The sequence below is a fragment of the Panthera uncia genome, chromosome F1 (assembly GCF_023721935.1).
Source record: "Panthera uncia isolate 11264 chromosome F1, Puncia_PCG_1.0, whole genome shotgun sequence".
NCBI classification, from domain to species: Eukaryota; Metazoa; Chordata; class Mammalia; order Carnivora; family Felidae; genus Panthera; species Panthera uncia.
Genome location: NC_064813.1, coordinates 38,710,766 through 38,730,365, shown reverse-complemented (window position 1 = coordinate 38,730,365; position 19,600 = coordinate 38,710,766). Strand labels below are relative to the sequence as shown.

Genomic DNA, 19,600 nt, shown 5'->3' with positions numbered 1-19,600 from the left:
CCCCAGGAGATCCTGTAATGATCATCCTCCTCCAACAAAGTTGGGGACCCCTGCCTAGCCAAGAAGGTCCTCATGCATCAACCTGACCAGACCCCGGTAAGTTGCATGCAAGCTGTGCGCCACTGAGGCGCTCTCTTAGCCTCTCTGAGCCTCAGTTTCCTCTTCTGTAAATGGAAACAATAATACCTACCTCTTCTCTGGCATGAGGGTCACCCAAGACAGGGAGAGCAGGCCAGCAGGCAAAGTATCAGACATCAGAAGGCACCTACCCCACATTAGGCTTCCCTTCTCCACTCCTTTCCTCTTCTTTGAGATTCTCAGCAGAGTGATGCCACGTTGGAGCACAGGGCTCCGTCAGCCCATGCCAAAGCTCTGCAGTGCTGTTCTATTTGCTGAAAGTGGTTCAGACAGTTTGCTCAGGGGCAAACAGAGCTTTCCAAAACGGGAGGCAGGAAGGATGGCGTGGCGGGCAGTGTGAGGCTAGGCAGCTCTGGGGCTGAGGCCACCGTGGCCCTGCCTCGTCCAGTGCAGGCCGAGGGGCCAGAGGGGCTGAAATCAGCCTGCACGCACTCTGTATCTGCTTAGAGCATAAGGCACCAGAGTGTCTAACCCTCCGAAGGCACCATGTGGGCATGTGGTCACCGGCCTGGCTGTCCCCCTCCTCTTTGGTCAGACCCAGTGTGACAGCAGTGAGATACTGAAATGATTATGTATGTTACACATGTATTTGGAGGGTGTTGCATATGCATATGGTGGGAGTGGTGAGGTTATCTTTCTAGAATGAGTTACAGGCCAAGGGTACCTGGGTGGCTCAGTCGGTTAAGCGTCCGACTTCGGCTCAGGTCATGAACTCACAGTTCGAGCCCCACGTCAGGTTCTGTGCTGACAGCTCAGAGCCTGGAGCCTGCTTCGGATTCTGTGTCTCCCTCTCTCTCTGTGCCTCCCCCACTCTCTTCTTCTCTCTCTCTCTCCCTCAAAAATAAATAAATTAAAAAAAAAAGTTACAGTCTATAAGACAGACTCCCAAGGGATATTATGAGATTTCTTATCTAAAAAGAAAAAAGTACATATTTATTCTGGAGATTTTATCATTGAATTCCCTGAAATGAGAGAAAAAGTTCTCTGAGGTCATTTGGGAATTTCTGCGTTAACCCAAAATGGCTTTCTTTGCTGTAGGGCTTTCTCTGGGATGTCAGTGCATCTTGAGAATCTCCAAGAAAGGGAATGAAGGGGGCTGCATTTCTGAAAGTATTTGACCACGGAACCCTTTGGGGAAAAGTTTTAGTGACCACCTTGCTGGCGGCCAGGAGATGTGCAAGATGACAGCACAAGGCCAAACAGTTCTGTCACTTAAAATGTGTTTTTTTTTTTTTTTAATTTACTAATCTCTGTGCTCAACGTGGGGCTCGAACTCACGACCCTGAGATTGAGAGTCACATGTTCCACCAACTGAGTCAGCCAGGTCCTCCCTCTGTCATTTTAAGTGCTTGGTTTCCTTATAAATTCTCCCAGGTTTTGGCCGCAGAGGGTGGCAGGCTCTGGAAGAAGTCTTGGCTCAGGGGCTCAAAGGCACCATGGTGGGTTTATCAACTGTAGGAATCTCTGAGAGTGGTAGGAGAAGCTGAGGACTGTGAACTCCCTGTCCCCAAAGCTGCCGCTCCAGCCATGGGTTCTACGTTCAGCCAATTTCTGACCTCCGACTCCCACCTCCGGCTCCAGTCCCAGTGAAGACAGTGAGAGAAGCTGTTCTCTAACTGGTCTTTTTGGAAGTTCGCATCTCCCTTTGTTTGATAAATGATGGCTCGGCCCTCCCCGGGGATTCCCAGTGTCGATCAACAAACATTTATTGAGCATATGCTATTGTCTTAAAAATGAAGTATAAGGGGCGCCTGGGTGGCTCAGTCGGTTGAGCATCTGACTTCAGCTCAGGTCATGAACTCACAGTTCGTGAGTTCAAGCCCCGCATCGGGATCTCTGCTGTCAGCGCGGAGCCTGCTTCGGGTCCTCTGTCCTCCTCTCTCTCTCTCTCTCTCTCTCTGCCCCTCCCCCACCCGTATTCTCTCTCAAAAATAAACATTTTTTTTTTTTAATGAAGTATAAGACAGGAATTCCTTCACTTATAGTTTACAACCTGGTCAGGAGGTGGCGTCGGGATGTGCTCCAGGGAGAGAGCCCGCTGGCTGTCCGTGGGCCACCAAGAGTCCAGCATGAGGGAAAGTGGGAGAATGAGACTGAGTAGCCACTAGACTCAGTGGCTTGGGAGGGGGCTGGGACAGGGGTTGGCAGGCGATGCTCATGAAGCCATCAGCAAGATGCTGTAACAATGTGTCATCCCTGGGACTTGTGACATTAGAGCCTCTGGAAGCATGTGACAACAAGGAGGTGCTACCAGAGGGGCAAACACTGCACACTGCACAATTGAAACAGCAAGACTTTGGGAGGGAAGCCCAGGACACCCCCACTGGCAACTTCCTCTACTGCAAGTTGGATTTGAGGGTTTGGAGTCCCGCTGGCCCTTAATAAAGCAGCCGTGCAGGGTACGATGTGAACGTATCGTGGTCCTAAAGGGGGAAGCTCAGTGTGCTCGCATCATGAGGTAAGCTTCATGGAAAAATATCAGGTACCTCTTGCCCTGCACATCTGCCCCGCTGTGCCAGGATGAAAATAAAGCAGAGTGGGGCAGAACTGTGAGGAGTGGGGGTGCCAGGGGCGAGGAGTGCCCTCAGTCCCAGACAGGAGCCAGCACCCCTTTGCAAAGTGGACAGCGTTGCCCACGGGTGCTGTTTTGTGGCTGCTTAAAGCAATCTATGGGTTGGTTGAACTTAACCCATCCAGTAGTCACCACTACAGCTAACACGGGGGGAGGGGGAGTGCCTCTACGTGACTTCAGAACCATACTTCTATCTAGCGAGTTGTCTAATATTGACACAATGTGCAAGTTTCTGTTCAAAACAAATAACAAAATATGTCCAATTATATATACTTAAAATTTTTTTTTAATGTTTTTATTTATTTTTGAGACAGAGAGAGACAGAGCATGAGCAGGGGAGGGGCAGGGAAAGAGGAAGACACAGAATCCGAAGCGGGCTCCAGACTCTGAGCTGTAAGCACAGAGCCCGATGCGGGGCTCGATATACATATTGTACATAACAGAAGTTTAAGTGATGCGAATTGAGCCACAAACTCAGGAAGAGAATTTAGTATATCTTAACAGAAAACTGAGTGAGCCTTCATGGGGGTGGGGGGGTCTTCCCTCCTCCTTAAATTTCCCAAAGACCTGGAAACACAGTTCCCAACGGAGACTTAGAGGAGGCAGTTAGTTAAAACGCTCAGGAGGTCCTGACCTGGAATTTCATCAATCAACCACTGCCATTGCTTCTCCTCGCCACACGGGGGCACTGTTAACACACGGTTCTGCCCCATCGAGTGAACTCCGCGGAAGGGTTAGTTCCCTCCCCGCTGCTGACCGCATCAGACCTTTGAGTGAGGACCATCCCACTATCCAGGTTGTCTAAGCTCAGGCAAGGGTCTTTATCAGGTTTCTTGGAGTACAGCTCCTGATGCTTGACTCAGCCTGATTACATCCCAATTCTTGCCTTCCCAACAGAGCTTCATGGCTACCCTTCGAGAATATCCTCAAGGGGGAGTTACCTTCCCAAGGTGACCTGAGGAACCTCTGTCACCAGAGCAGAAGTTCAGTCACAGCAGGATTATTCAAATCTGCAGTGGGACATCTCCTCCAACAGGAATAATAATTTAATAAGATACTCGGGATTGCCTGGATGGCTCAGTCGGTTCAGCGTCCGACTCTTGATCTCAGCTCAGGTCTTGGTCTCAGGGTCATGAGTTCAAGCCCCACGCTGGGCTCTGCACGGGGCGTGAAACCTACTTAAAAAAAAAAAAAAAAAAGACACTTGTGTTAGGTTAGAGCAAGCCCCTCTGAGATCTTTTGGTTCAAATGTGAAGCCACTGGGGGAAATCGTGGTGGAAGGAGTGAGGGAAGAAGCATGAAGAAGGGTATGGTCATTTAGCACTTGTTAGTTTATGAAATTACTCACTGTGGAAACTCGGGCAGTACCTTAACGTTTATGAGCCTCCACCCCCCCCCCCCCCCCCGTAATACTGGTCGATTCTAGCACCGATCTCATGAGAATGGTGTAGGAGTTAAAGGGGATGATTCATGGAAAGCGCCTAGCATGGTGCCTTGCACATCATAAATAATAAATACCAGCTAGAACTATCATTACCATTAAGTCACTGCCGTGTTCACGTGTTCGCCGCCCTATCCCAGCGCCTAGAGCGGCCCCTAGCGTACACGAGGCCCTGGGTAAAGCGGCGCTGCCCGCGTGAAGGTCTTGCCTCTCAGTGATACTTCTGTGTCCCCGTTTGCGGGGGGAGGGGGGTGCGGAGTCCGATGGCGGAAGGGGTGGAGCACAGCGCACGTGCAGGCAGGCGTGTTCTCGCCCAGGCTCCCTCCCAGGCTCTCCGCTCTTGCCTCTCGGTAAAGACAGAACTGGCTCCAGAACCTCAAGCTGGGAAGTTTCTTGTTTGAGTCACTTCTCTGCAGAGTTTTACGAAGAACGTAAACAGTGTGTGAGGAAAGTAAATTATCGGATATCGAGTCAACACAAATAGATACGAAGTTCTATTTACGGAAATTGTCCTTCGAGGTACAGAAACTGACCTCTGTCAAAATGAAACTTGAATGATTTAAATCAAATACGAAGAGACGGGGGTCACGTGAGAGAGTCTAGTCTGGATCCCATGGTTTTACCAAAAAAGGGCACTGCTAGCAAATGATTGTCAGCTCCGTTATGTACCCAACACTGGGCAAGAAGCTGTTGTATACGCTTTCATTATGTAAGAATGAAAGGCCAAGCCCTTGCCCTCTGCTGGCTTACAGTCTGCTTGAAGACTCAGAAGGCACAGCCCCGAAAGTCCGCGCTGGGGGCTGCTAAGCTCCGGCCGTCAGCAGGGGCAGGAGCTCCCTCAAAATTACGGCGGGGATGGGGAAAATCAAGAAAGGTGTGAGATGGGTCCCAAGATCAGTCACTAGAAGCCAAGGAGTGAGGTCAGGAATGAGCAGAGAGTGGTCCTGATAAAGCTGGGAGTCTGTTTGAGAGAGGTTTTCTAGAACAAAAGAGGGGGAAGCCCTGAAAGGCTGCTGGGCAGGGAAGGGATATGTGAATTTGTCCTGATGCCTGACACATTTGCTTCCGCTTTTGAGAGCAGATGCAAGTCTCCACGGCGCTTGGGATCGCTGTTGAGTTTTCCTGGTTTTCATTCAGCACGGAGGGCAGAGCTCACTGGGGACAGAGTTGGGACCCAATGAAGGACACAGATGAGCAAGTGTGGGCCACCTGGGTGGCTCAGTCGGTTAAGCGTCCGACTTCGGCTCAGGTCGTGATCTCACAGTCTGTGGGTTTGAGCCTCGTGTCGGGCTCTGTGCTGACAGCTCAGAGCCTGGAGCCTGCTTCGGATTCTGTGTCTCCCTCTCTCTGCCCCTCCCCAGATCATGCTCTGTCTCTCTCTCTCTCTCTCTCTCTCTCTCTCAAAAATAAATAAAAACATTAAAAATAAACAAATAAAGCTTTTATTTAAATTCCAGTGAGTTAACATACTACACCCGGTGCTCATCACAAGTGCCCTCCTTAATCCCCATCACCTATTTCACCCATCCCCCACCCACCCCCCCGTGGTAACCATCAGTTTTGTCTCTATAGCTAAGAGTCTCTTTCTTACTTTGCTCCTCTCTCTCTTTCCCTTTGTTTGTTTTGTTTCTTAAATTCCATACATGAGTGAAACCCTATGGCATCTGTCTTTCTTTGACTGATTTCATGTAGCATTATACTCCCTAGATCCATCCATGTTGTTGCAAATGGTCAGATGTCGTTCTTTTTTGTGCCCGAGTAATATTCCAGTGTGTGTGTGTGTGTGTGTGTGTGTGTGTGTGTGTGTGTCTTCTTTATCCATGCATCTATCAATGGACACCTGGGCTTTCCCCATAATTTGACTATTGTAGATAATACTGATATATATATCTGGTGCACCTATCCCTCTGAATTGTATTTTTGTGTTCTTTAGGTAAATACCTACTAGTGTGATTGCTGGATTGTAGGGTCATTGGGCACTTTTTATAAGCCAGGCCCAGGGTTGTTTGTTTTGTGGGGTTTTTTGGTATATTTTTTTCTCATTTGATTCTCCCATATTATTAACCTCCAGTGAGGGATATTTAAATTTCCACGTGTGGAAACCATGACCCAGAGAGGCCCCCCAACCATGAAGGGATGAACGCAGGGCTGAACCCTGCTCTCCGTATATCGTCTTCAGCAGCCACACTGCCTCCCCTCATAGTGCTTACATCCCCTTGGAGGATGGGGGTAACACAAAGAAGCCCATCATAGAAAGCCTTTCCTAACTGATGTGTTCACTCTCCTCTTCTTTAGAAACATGTCCCTGAGCTGAGCGGGCACACTCCTAACAGCAGCCGGCGGTTTGCAGCCCAGGCAGCCGGGGGATCCCCAAGGCCGTGAGGAACAAGAACCAGAATGGAGCCCCAGGGTTAGTGCCCGCGGGAGGTGCGCATGCTGGGCTCAGGAGGGGGCGGGGTGCAGAGGCCTGCCGTCCTGCCCACATGGGCGCCCCGGAAGAGGGCAGGGGTCCCCAGAGTTGTGCAGCGCCACTACTGGACTGGAGAGGGTGCCTGCTGAGTCCCTGCGAGGAGCCCCGCTAGGCCGCAACGATGACTGGTGTTTGGGACACCTCGGAGGCCATCCCACAGGGCAAAGAGGAGCCCTAACCGATCCTCGTACCCCAGGGCCGTGGCTGGCGATGTGACTCGTCCCCGTGGTCAGGACCGCGCAGACCCCAGGCAGGGGCGATTCCCGGGGAGGGTCTCACTCTGGGTCCAGCTCCACGCGGCACCATGAACAATAACTTCTGCCGGGCCCTGGTGGACCGGCGGGCCCTGGCGCCCCCCAGCTGCATGCAGTTGGGCGTCGTGCCCCCTCCGCGCCGGGCGCCCCTGCCCCCCGCCGAGCCCCTGGGCAACGTGCCCTTGCTGCTGTACCCAGGCCCGGCCGAGCCGCAGTATTACGACGCCTACGCGGGCGTGTTCCCCTACGTGCCCTTCCCTGGTGCTTTCGGGGTGTACGATTACCCCTTCGAGCCCGCCTTCATCCAGAAGCGCAACGAGCGCGAGCGGCAGCGGGTCAAGTGCGTCAACGAGGGCTACGCGCGCCTCCGCGGCCACCTCCCGGGCGCCCTGGCTGAGAAGCGGCTCAGCAAGGTGGAGACCCTGCGCGCCGCCATCCGCTACATCAAGTACCTGCAGGAGCTGTTGAGCGCGGCCCCCGACGGCGCGCAGCCCGCGGGCTCCCCGTCCGACTGCCCGGGCGACGGCGAGGCCCGGGGGCCCGCCTCCCTGGTGCCCGAGTCGTCCGAGTCTTCCTGCTTCTCCTCCTCGCCTTTCTTTGAGTCGGAGGAATCCAGCCACTGATCGGGGATAGAGGGGGCACCACAGAGACCGGAGGAGCCCCGTCGGAGCAGTGAGGGCGCCGGGCCCCGGGAAGTTGTGGGTGCGCGCCGCGCCCGCTCCAGGCCTCAGGAGGGCAGCCCGGGACGGCCGTCCCTGGATGGGTCTCCGTCTCCGCTTCAGCCCGCGGCGGGGTGGTGCACAACCCGCCGTGGTGGCCCTGCCCCGTCCTCTGTCGCCACAGGCGCAACCCTGTGTCTGCGACTCCCTAGGAGGCCAGCCGGTCTTTGGTTTGGATGAGCCGTGCCCTTGCCGTCCACGAGATGGCCTCAAACACTAGCGTCCACTTTGGGAGCTGGCTTGCCACCCCCGCCTCCCACCCCACCTCGATAGGAACCCAGAGGCTGCGGCGGGGGCCAGACTACTGCTTGCCCTCGGCCGAGATCGAGATCAGACTCGGGAAGAAGCCCAGAGAGGGCCTTGGTGGCGCCGTCTGGCTTCCCTGATGGAGGGCTAGGATCCACCCCCAGCCCTAACCTCCTGGTGTAGCCTTTTCATATTTCCCACCCCCCCGAGGTTGTGTGAGGACTGTGTTTTTTCCCTTCAGCCTGTATCCCTCTGTGGGCAGTGGGACCATATGGCACAGTGTTTGTACCAAGAGGCTAAATAAAAGATTTGTTGGGTTTTGTGATTCCAGCTCATTGTCTACCCCCACGTGCTTTGGTGCCCCTCTCGCATTCCCATTCGCAGCTCAGAGCACTTCCTGTGGGCAGCGTGGGCTGTTTTGTTAGCTCCTGCATTCAACTAACATTGACAGAGCTTTGTGTATACCAGGGAAGGTATCTGGGCGGGGCCAGAGTCCCAGGCATGAGACACAACCCTTGTGCAGTTAGGTGCTGAGGGCTTGGGGGAGAAGCGGACGAGGCGCACGGTCTCTGCACAGTGCTGCAGGGGCTGTGCCTGAAGCGTTCATGTTCAAGGTTCTAATGGGGAGCCTTCCATACCAGTGTGGAGGCGTTAGCTTTCCCTGACATGGGGTGTGCATGGGGTGGGGGGGACTGACCTCTAGCAGCAGGGACTGAGATGGGAGGGGGTGCGGTGTTGTCATGCCGAACTAGGCCACCCAGCACCTTTTCTGGACGGTGTCAAGGGGCTAGGGAGCGAGGTGGGGGGTGGGGTACTAATCTTGGGAGCAGGGAGCCAGTCTGAAGTTCGGGGCTCCCCATCATAGGCCATCCCCTTCTTGAACCCTCGATTGCCCCAGCCTCGAAGCCCTCCATCCTGTCGCCCGCCGCCCCCATCCCAGGCCCGTGTGAAAGTTCCTTCCGCCACCCCCCTACCAACCTCCTCAGGGACGTATTGGGATGTCACTGGCTGGGCTGGGAAGGAATGACAGCTGCCTGGCCTCAGGAGCTCAGGCCAGGCAGCGGGGAGCCGAGCGGAGGCTAATTTTACTTGCTGGGAGCAGGGGGAGTAATCCTCCTGCCCACGCCCACGGCTGGCTCAGCAGGGCACGCTTGGCCCAGCAGGCTCAGCCGGTCCAGTCCCCAAGGCTGGGGTGCTGGGGACACAGGGAGGAGCGGGCAGCGGGGTGGGGGAACGGGAGACCGCGAGACTGCCAGGGGAGCCATGGAGCCATCCTCACCCCAGGATGAGGGCCTGAGGAAGAAACAGCCCAAGAAGCCCGTTCCTGAGATTCTGCCAAGGCCACCCCGGGCCTTGTTCTGCTTGACCCTCCAGAACCCCCTGAGGAAGGCCTGCATCAACATCGTGGAATGGAAGTATCCTTTAGGGTCCCCAGGGTATCAGGGAGAGCGCGTGTAATGTGGGAGAGGGAGACCGGGTATGGGCACAGATCACGAGATTGGGGGCCGGGGAGACTGGGGGCTCGGAGATGGGGCGAACTCCACAGAATGACATAAGGAGCCTTTGGGAAGGAAGCCTTCAGTTGAGGGGGAAGGGAGCGGCAGAACTCTCGAGGCTCCTGAGGCCTGAGTGCACCGCCCAAGGCCCAGTGACAGCCCTAGGACCATCTACAACAGGAGCCAGGGTTGGGGGAGGGCGGTTCACAGGTGTGCCCAAGTCACATTGTCATGGGGCTCCCCTGCGGGGTTTGAAGCAACAGTCTCATTTTGATACAGGCTGGGAGAGAAAAAAGTGGCGGCCTCTGTAAGAAAATTCTCCCCCTTGGTGGGAGAGTGTGAAAGCAAAGAGATTGCTGGGTGAGGGGAGGCTGGCTGGGGCTGGAGTTGGGGGAGAAATGGCCTTGAACAAAGGGCTGCTGTGAGGGGCTCCCGGCAGTGGCTAAGAGGCCTGGCAGTTTTAGCTCAGACGTACCAGCCTGGGGCCAGGGACTTGCGATCCCTTTCTATGTTTGCAGTAGCTCTGAGGGGAAGACCGATGAAAATATCTGGGTTATTTGGGGAAGGGAGGAAGGAGATTGGGGGGAGGGGCTATGTCAAGTGCCTTCTCAGAGAGAGGTCAGGAATATTTGAAATATTTCTGTAGGGTTCTGGAAGACTAGGCTCCCACCAGCTGTTCCCTAGAAGAAAGGAGAATAAGGGATAATTGGAAAGATAAGAAAAACATGGGGCCGGTTGGAATAGTTGGGGTCGGCGTCAGCTCTGCTCCCCACAGCTGCACCTGGTGACGTGGAACCTCTCGCTGCCTCTCCCTGTGGCCCGTCTCCCGTGAGATCGGGTTTCCCCGGGTGGGTTCTCTCCTCCAACCTCTGCTCCTCCACGCCTCCTCCTCTGCTGGCCTCTGCCCCTGTGGCCAGCCTCTTCTCAAACACTGGAGGGAAGAGAGTGGGGTTGTCAGTCCAGACCTTCTCCACAAGCGTGCCTCCCACCCCACAACCTGTCCCCACCTCCACCACTGACCACGCCCCTCCTTCCCTTTCCCTCCTCTCCTTCCACACCCGCTTTCCAACGGCTCAGCCTATCCGGTTGGCTGTACGGCTCACCCACAAGGAATGGGCGTGGGGTGCCCCCTGGAAACCGGCCCCCGTGAAGCGGTGGGTGAGCCTGGAAGGGAGGGGCGAGTGAGTGCGAGTATGAGCATGGCTGCTCAGTTGGGTTATCTAGTCCTTCCTCTGGCTGCAAGGCTCGGGTGCTATCTTGGCAGCCTCCCCTTTCCCTGTCCTGCCCTGTGGATACTCAGCCCCCAGCCTCCCTTGCCCGTTCTCCGAGTGGGCCCCCCAGGTTGTCTGGCCGGAATCTCAGAAGGTCATGGCTCCTCAGGAGCAGGGCAGGTAGGGTTGGGGGATGGGCAGGCGCTTACAGCGGAGCATTAAGACTCCAGCCAGGAACCAGAGCTTCGAGGTCCCAGCAGGTCTAAATGGAAGTCACCTGTTCCAGAGGAGAACGTACAACCCGCAGGAGAGCAGAGAAGGAGCAACATGGGCCCATCAGCCTGGCTTTACATTCCTAGTCCAGACGGACCTTCAGGGCTCTCGTCCCCTTGACTGCACCAATCCGACGCCTCACTCGAGGGCTCTCCTTAACCCTGGCACCAGACCCTTCGAGACAATCATCTTGCTCACCATCTTTGCCAACTGTGTGGCCCTGGCTGTGTACCTGCCCATGCCTGAAGATGACAACAACACTCTCAACCTTGGTCTGGTAAGACAGGTCTTCCCACCCCCCTCCTGTGGGCCTGCAGCCCCAGGCTCAGGGAGGCCCCCCTGGTGAACGGCATGCTGGTGGATGATGCCAGAGCCTCAGTCTAGCTCCCAGCCACCTGCAGCGCTGGCTGAGTGACTCAAGAGCTTTGCAGGCTACACCTGCTAATTCTGGATTCTGTAATATTACCATCCAGCCCTGAGCAAGGGCCCAGGCACTGTGCTGGGCATCTGATGAGAGTAAGCTTCTAAAATCCTCCCGGCAACCCCATAAAGTAGTCCCATTTGACAGATGTGGAAACTGAGGCTTAGTAAGGTCAGCTCCTGAGCAATGGAGGCAGAAGGCTACTTTCCCTTTCCTGGATATAAGCCAGAAGAAACTTGCTTCCTGGGAGAGTGGGATCTAGGAATCCCAAGAGACCACGTTTTAGACCTCTATACCACTTTTCTCCTCACCCCTTCACCAGTAACACGGACACAGAACCATAAAATGCCAGATCTAGGAGGGATTTGTCCTATCTTCTCCCTGCCTCACTGGTTTGTGGATGAGAAAATGGAGCCCTAGGGAGAAAAAGGGCTGATTTTACTCAACAGCTAGAGAATAGTAAGCATGGTTACCATTTGTCGTGTGCTTACTAGATGCCAGGTTCTATGCTAAATATTTTACATTATTCTCTTACTTAATCCGCAGAAGTATCCCTGTGAGGTAACAACATTAAAGCCATGTAAAAGACAAGGCAACTGAGGCAGAGAGTTTGGGTACCTTGCTCGGGATCACCCCACATGCAGGTCCTGCCCATAGGGTCTCAAACTCAGGCCTCTCTGACTTGAGGGCCTGCCTTTGTGACAGCTGTGTTGCTAATGTGGTAACAGCATGAAGACTTCTAGGGGAATCCCTCACAGAAACAGTGCTCTCAGGCCCACGAGGGGACAGGACAATGGACCCGCCGTTTCAACAGGTTTTTTCCTGCATTTATACCACGGGGGAGGAGGGGGAGGGAGGGCAATTAACATGCATCCAGGGCCTGAAACAAAGGTATTTCTCTTTGCCTCTTCTTTATGCCGGTTTCCATGGGAATCTATCTTGAGCTGGTGAGAAGCTGGGATTTTAAGTGTGTGCTTGGCTATAAACAGAAAAAACTCTGAGCTCCTGCGTGTGGAAGGAAAGTGAGACAAAATGTGGGCAGGACTGCAACTGAGGCTGGGAGGGGCCTTCCACAAGGCAGACCCAGTGTTCAGTGTTCCTGAATCTAGGAGGGCTCTGGGTCCACCCCACTCTTCAGGACTTCATATCTGGGGGCCTTAGTTTTATTTCAACTCCTTAAGAAGTTGGTTACTTTCAAAAGAAATTGCCCTCTGGAGGTTATTAAATTACGCCGTACTGGGTCTGTCCTCTTCCATCTTGAAACAAAATGGCTGCCCTAAAATTTTCACGCAGTCCTGTGTGCTTTCCCTTTAGCTTGTGGGCTGGAGTTACAACGCCTCGGGTAAGGTCTAGAGTGCATAAACACAGGATGATAAATTACCTGGAAGAGGAAGAACTAACCAGAAACCTTTCCAAAGCAGTGAATACCCCTCAACTGTCAAAGTTGGACAGGCTATTAATAGTCAGTGAGGGATCCTGATCTGATCCCTTTGGGGTAAAGCCCAGAGAGGGTAGGTGATGCTCAAAGTCACACAGCCAGCTTCTAGCGGTGGATTCCTCACTCCTACTTGTCAATTATATGTTCATCTCCGCATAATCCAGCAGGAGGGAAATGAGAGGAGTTAGACCAGAAGGACGGGAAATCAGACATTTATCTCTCTCTTACCCTATTGGCTGCTTTTGTAGGTATCTGAGAAAGGTTAGGGACTTCCCAGTCATCCAAAATAACCCATATTTTTTAAGAAGGGAGTCCCAAGGACCAATTCTTCATTAGCATTCTCACTCATTTTACAAATATTTATTTAGTGCCCATTATATCCCTGGTACATACTGGGGATAAGATTGGGAACCAAGTAGACCTAGTTTCTGTCTTCACAGGCCTTAATTAATTAAACCAATTAAAACGATGATAATTAAACCAGTTACACAAGTATCTGAATTGAAAAGGGAAATCTATAAGGTTTGGGACACTATGATATTGCACTGGAGGAAAACCTATTCCCTCCCAGAGGATGGGATGTTTTCCCTGAGATGTGAAGGACGAGGACAGGGCCAACTTTCATGTGCACGTGACCTGTGCAGTCCCTCCGGGGCCTGCATTCAGAAGGACCCCATGGTTGGGGTTTAATGATCCGTGGGTATAGCACTGAAAATTTAAATAATTTCATCTCTAAATCCATATTTTGTGAGCGAAGACCAGTGAGATCATGGTACATGCATGAGTAGCTTGGAGCCACGGCTCACTCACATTTCGCCCTCTGCCACCTCCTATCCCCTTCCCACCTCAAAAGACAGACACCGCTCATTCTCTCCCTGCCGGTGCCCTGGGCCAGGGTCAGGGTTGGATACGTGCGGTCTATCTTCGGTGTCTCAAGACAGGGCATGGCAATGGCTGTCCCCACCCTGGGCTGACAGTTCCGCGGCCCATTCAGCGAATGATCGCCGGGTGGAGCCTGTGGCTGATCCCTCGACCACATCAAGCACACAGACATCCCCTGTGTCTCTTGGAGCAGAGGTGGCCATATCCACCCTTGTGTGCTTCCTTCCTGTCCACCTTGGGTGGAGGCAGCGAGCCCGTGGGAAGGGAGATGCCTGTCTCCACTTCCCCACCTCTGGCCGAGACACAGGATGTCTGGCTGCTGGATGGTGTGTGTGGGGGGAACCTGGCAGCTGGTGGGAGGAGCCTGGAGGAGGTCATGGAGGAGGACGGGAGTGCCTGTGAGGGTCTGCCCTTGTGCCTTACAACATTAAATAGGCAATAAAAAACCAAAAACCAAAAACCACCATGACAGATTGAAAAAGAAACCATGGACGGAAGGAAAAAGCTTTGCATTTTGATACCGTCAATGGCATTTATTTCCGACTTTTTGGACAAAGGGCCCTACAGTTTTTCATTTCGTACTGGGCCTGTCGATCATGTAGCTGGTCCTGGAGGAGGGGTCGGGGCACCGGGGAGAGGTTATAGAAGGCTCAGCAGGGAAGCCCCATGAGCAAAGGGCTGGAGGCAAGAGATTGAGAGAGGAGTTTGGGACTTAGAAGAATCTCTCAAGCTACCATGTAGAGGGTAGACTGGAACGCGGTGCGATGTGGGAAGCAGGGAGAGGGAGGAAGAGGTCATGACGTTGTCCAGGCAGGAAACAGGGGAGACTAGACTTGAGGCATGATGCATAAGAGGGTGACGTTGAGAGACAGGAGACGGCTCAGTGGGACCTGGTGACTGCGGGATGTAGGGACGGACGCATGGGGGAGGGGAAGAAGACAAGGATGACACTTGGGTTTCAGAGTGGGTGCCAGAGCAGATGGCGGTATCACTTACCAAGACAGGCAACACCGGGGGAGGAGCAGGCCGAGGTGGGAGGGAGGGCTACAGTGATTTTAATTTCCGACACGTGGAGATACAGGTGCCCACGTTCACCGGGCAATGGGCTTTGCAGGTCTGAGCATTTGATGGGTGAGAGGTGGGGGGCAGGGCTGGTCAGGGGGCAGGAAGGGCTTCCCACGGTTGACTTGTGTGCAAACAGAGTCAGGGGGCAGCTGGCACCCCCGATTGTGGGAAAGAAATCCTGACACTTGTCTGTGAAGCAGGCTCCCGTGGAAGGTCTGGGTGCTTCTCCAGGAGCTTTCTCCTACTCTCCATCTCCTTCCCCCCTGCTTTCGCTGCAGGTGATGGACTGGTGCTGAGGTACCCCCCCCCCGACTCTGCCTGTTCTGTGTCAGTGGGGAAACCTGGGTCCTCCCTGAACAGAAGGGGAAACTGAGGCCCTTGCCCAGAGAGGGCAGGGGAGTTCTGGGGAGACACAGTGGGTCAGAGGATGGCAAGAAGAAGATCCAGGATGCTCATGTCTTGGCCAGCTATGTAGCATCATGGCGGAGGGGGAAATGGTCTCTGAAATCAGCCAGGTTGGGGAAGCAGTGTGGTGGTTAAGAATGGGTCCTAAGGCTACAATGTATGTTTTCTTTTTTTTATAAAAATTTTTTTTAATGTTTTTATTTATTTTTGAGACAGAGAGAGAGAGACAGAGCATGAGCAGGGGAGGGGCAGAGAGAGAGGGAGACACAGAATCCGAAGCAGGCTCCAGGCTCTGAGCTGTCAGCACAGAGCCCAATGCGGGGCTCTAACCCACGAACTGAGAGATCATGAGCTGAGCCGAAGTCGGACACTTAACCGACTGAGCCACCCAGGAGCCCCTACGATGTATGTTTTCTAGTCCAGAACCATTGATATACTAGCTGTGTGATCTTGGGCATGTTATTTAACTTCTTTGCACCCTAGGTCCCCTCATTTGTAAGATGGGGATGACATCATACACTTCAGAGAAGTTACTAGATGAGGCACCACTGTGCCTCAGAGTAGGCTCCCCAGTCACCAAGCCCTGATCCCAGAGACCCTTGGGTTGTTCTAGGGTATGACCAAAGGAGTATTTCAGATAAAAAAATTCCCCTTTCCTCCACCCACTGTCTGTCCCTGATGTCTCTTTAATGCTTCATTTTCACTCCTTGAAACATCCAGCTTATCTGAATGGCTTTCCTGGCCACCCCCAACCCCATCCTGCAGCAAACTGTCCTCCTCTTCCTCCTCCTCCTCCTCCTCCTCCTCCTCCTCCTCTTCGTTGACAGCAACATCTGGTATTTGTCGAACATTTGCATCGTACAGGTTCTGTTCTAATGCTTTATATGCATTATCTCATGTATTGCCCACAACAGCCCCACAAGGCAGGTAGTACTACTTTTCTCCTTTTTACAGAAGAATAAACTGAGGCACAGAGACCGGGTGCACATACCCGCTCGGCTATCTGGGCGGGCCCGTACCCTTTGTGGGGCATCTTGATGTGGCCTTCTGGACAGCGGAGGACAGAGGATGATGACCATCCCTGCCCCCCTGGGGACTGGTACAGGAAGGCGTCCCACGAGAGCAGCCCCCAGCCCCTCACTGTAAGTCTGCTTTCTCCTGATTGTGAAGCTGTTGCCTGCCCAGGCCAGAATGGACACACAGAGCATCCAGCCCGAGGCTCTGCCTGGGCTAGACTCCTCTTGCCCAAGAGAGAAGCCTGCCTTAGGCTTGGGAAGCCTGTGTCTAACACAGCCCTGTCCCGGAATTCTCCCTGGAGAGTAAAAGCCTGGGGATGCGGGCCACAGAGGGGCACTGCTTGTCAGCGAAGAGGGAGGAGAGAAGAGACACAGAGTCACCACTGGGGCCAGCAAAAGGGCAGTGAGATGTCCAAGGGCAGTTGGAAGCCAAGACCAGAGTGCAATGCCCTAGACCCTGAACCCAAACCAAGACCTTCTAAAGCCAGCTCTGCCCCTTGAAGCCCCACTTGCTCCCTGAGGTCTGAAGCAACGCTGATCCTAGGAGGTCCCCCTGCCAGAGTTAAAGGGGACTTTGGGAGGGTCACCATTCCAACCTAGACCGGCCCGAGGGGACCCACATGGAAAAGCAACAAGAGTCACAGTTACTAATTACTGGGCACAGACTGGAAACTGATTGCTCTGGCTACATTATCTCACTTCGGCCACAGAGCAATCCTGCGTCCAAGGAGACTTTTCAATCAGTGCAAACATGACTGATTACAATAAAGAAGGAACACACGTTAAAGATCAGTTCCCCTCAGCACAAACAGGAGGGTAAAGCTGATTCAAAGAGAATTAGCGGAACAGAAGTATATGATAGTGGAGAAAGAAATGATGGAATAAAATTGCCAGGTTGGTTATCAAGCTAGCTGACGTCCACCGGGCAGTAAAATAGTAACCTACTGGGGTTATCTTTTCTAGCAGGCAGAAATCATTTGCAGCTCTACAGGACAGAACAGTGAGAGGGGAACCAGTATATTCTCCCAGGTCAGTGGTTTCCAAGGGCGAGGGAAAGGAGGGACAGTTTGGTGGGGACCGTGCCCACACTACTGGCATCTACTGGTAGAGGCCAGGGATGCTGCTAAGCATCCTGCAAAGCACAGGAGGGCCCCCTCCCACCAAAAAAGAGTTATCCAGCTTGAAATGTGAATAAGGCTGGGGCTGATAAACTTTGTCCTAGATAATTAAATAATCCTTGGCCAGGCCTGTTATGAAATGCTCCAACATGGCATTACAAGGACGCGGTGACCTCCGTTTGCCTGATTTCTAAGTTCTGGATGATTTTTGGTAGCACCAGTCGGGTAGGCCTTGGTGCTGCCCAGCACAGGGCCAGGCCAGCGGGATTCGACCTTTCAGCCTGTCCCTGGCGTCGGCACCCCCGGTCTCCCTGTCCCTGGACCTTTGAGAGCACTGCGCCCACCCCTGCCACCCCTCCCGTGTCAGCAGACTCGGCCAGGCCCCTGGTACATTCCTGGGGTTCCGGTTGCCGTGTGGTCTTATGCACAAGGCTGCAGCCTAAGCCTCTGGCAAGCAGGGCAGTTGTTTTTTTATAGGGTTTGGAATGTGCCCGCCAACTCCCGCGGCCAGCAGCCCACTCTACGCACCATCTGGGGAGGCTCCGGCCTCAGATGGACCCTGGCTCTGGCCTTGCCCTTCAGAGATCCGGGACCTGTTGGGCACCGGTGACCGAGCCTGGGTCACCGTACGAGGGTCTGGCAAAGTACAATCAAAGCCTGCCTTTCAGCCTCACCTCGGAGCCTGCCCTGTCCCACTGCAGGGACTCTGCTCCCCTTCTGGGGCGTTAGCACTCCCCACCCCTCGTCTGCACCCCTCACATGAGGGCAGGGCTGAGGACGGGGAGGTAGTAGTGAACAACGAAAGCTTTGAAGGAAACTTGGGCACCCTATGGGGGAGTCATGGGGAACGTGAGGTTTCAAGTCAGACAAACCTGCCTCCACCCTGGACTTTGGCTGGCAGCTTCCTAAGCTCTCTGAGCCTCAGTCACCTCACCAGGGACCACGATGGGTCCTTTCAGAACTCTTACATTGATGAGGGCGAGGGCATCATGTCCCACACAACACGGGAGTTGTTCAGTTGTCATTCTTTTCCTTCCCTGCCTGACCAGCACTCCCAGACCACAGCCAAGGGGCAAGGGCAGACCTGGGCCGGGGCGGGGGAGGCAGGGGCAGGCAGGATCTGAGACCAGCATGGCCTAGTGGTTGGGACCACTGACCCTGGAATTAACCTGTCTGGATTCACATTATGGCTCTGCCACATAGCAGCTGTGTGACCCCAGAGAAATCACATAACCTCTCTGTGCTTCAGTTTCCTTATCTGTAAAATGAGGGTAGGAGTACCTCCCTTGCACGGTTCCCGTGAGATTGAAATGTATGTATGTGGCTAGGATATAGCCTGGCACATACATGGGTACTTAATAAACCTCAGCGAATAGCTAATATTATCATGATTACCCGAGACAGTACTGGTCTCCCACCCTCTCGCATGGTGGGCTTTCCCCTCGTCCCCCCTCCATCACCTCCACTACAAGCGTGCGGCTCCTCCTGCTACCCTCAGCTCCACGATCTTGCTAGGGTAGAAAGCCCTGGCATTTCTGACCCCCCTAGACTGGGGGGAGCCCGGTTCTCCCCTGTGGGAAGGGAGGGGGGAAGTATGATGGCAGGAGAGACCCACTCAGATCACATCTAGTTGGGTAAGACTCCATTGGCCTAAATATAGCCACGTTCCTCACTCCTCAATGGGTCATTTTCCAAACCTGGAGGCTGAGGTGGTCATGGAGACACATGCCAGGACCCTGGATACCCCTTGAATGGTGTGGCCACCGGCCACCAGGCTGGCTTAGCAGAAAAGCCGTTGACTCAGTCCCAGCAGGTGGGACTAGCCCTTTGGGCCTCGGGCACCCGGCTCCCCTCTCTGAGCCCAACTCTCTTCATCTGGGAAGTAGGAAAAACAGCGTAGCAGGACTGAACCTTCGTCCACAACTAAGGTGCTCAGGAAATGTCATCCTTTTTTCCTAGAAATCGACTTTAATCTGGATTCTGAGCCCATGTCCCTCTGGATGGGGAGAGCTTCACCTGTAGTTATTCTTGGGTTAGGGTTAGTCGGCCTGCCTGCCCTGGCCTGGAGCCAGGCCTGTGTCTCAGGCAGTGCTAAGGGCCTGGGGTCACCAGTGCTCTGTCCGCCCTGGAGGAGACCTACTGTTCCAGTCCCACGTTCCCCTCAGGTCCACCCTCCACTGTCTCCATGCAAAGTTTAAGGGGCAGGAATCCTTGGCAAGGTGAGACCCTGCTTTCCTGGGGCTCCCTGGGGCCTCTTCCCAGACCCTGCCACATCTTTAGGGCACTATGAGGACACAGACCCCAGACCAGATCTAACATTGGGGCCTCTCGGCCCTGGGGTGAGTCTCTGTTTCACTTGTGAGTCAGCCCTCTCTCTTCAACCCCTTTTTCCACATGGTGGGTTCAGGCTTAGAAAACAAAGGCCTGGGGCCCTG

General features: G+C 54.0%; 2 protein-coding genes across 2 annotated transcripts in view; both read left to right on the top strand.

Annotated features, from left to right (window-relative positions):
* The first annotated feature begins 6,459 nt into the window (after positions 1-6,459).
* Positions 6,460-8,157, top strand: ASCL5 (achaete-scute family bHLH transcription factor 5). The gene has a single exon (XM_049634326.1). It carries the CDS (start codon positions 6,926-6,928, stop codon positions 7,496-7,498), a length of 573 nt encoding a protein of 190 aa, XP_049490283.1. The 5' UTR covers positions 6,460-6,925; the 3' UTR covers positions 7,499-8,157.
* An 851-nt stretch (positions 8,158-9,008) lies between these two features.
* CACNA1S (calcium voltage-gated channel subunit alpha1 S) overlaps positions 9,009-19,600 on the top strand; it is a 65,403-nt gene continuing 54,811 nt past the window's right edge. The window contains exons 1-2 of the mRNA XM_049634325.1: positions 9,009-9,255; positions 10,992-11,097. Of these exons, the coding sequence (XP_049490282.1) occupies positions 9,104-9,255; positions 10,992-11,097 (258 nt within the window). The 5' untranslated portion in view covers positions 9,009-9,103. The remainder of the gene's footprint in view (positions 9,256-10,991; positions 11,098-19,600) is intronic.

Bases quoted from the DNA above. Each gene is read 5' to 3' on its own strand.
- ASCL5 (XM_049634326.1), top strand. From the start codon at position 6,926: ATGAACAATAACTTCTGCCGGGCCCTGGTGGACCGGCGGGCCCTGGCG.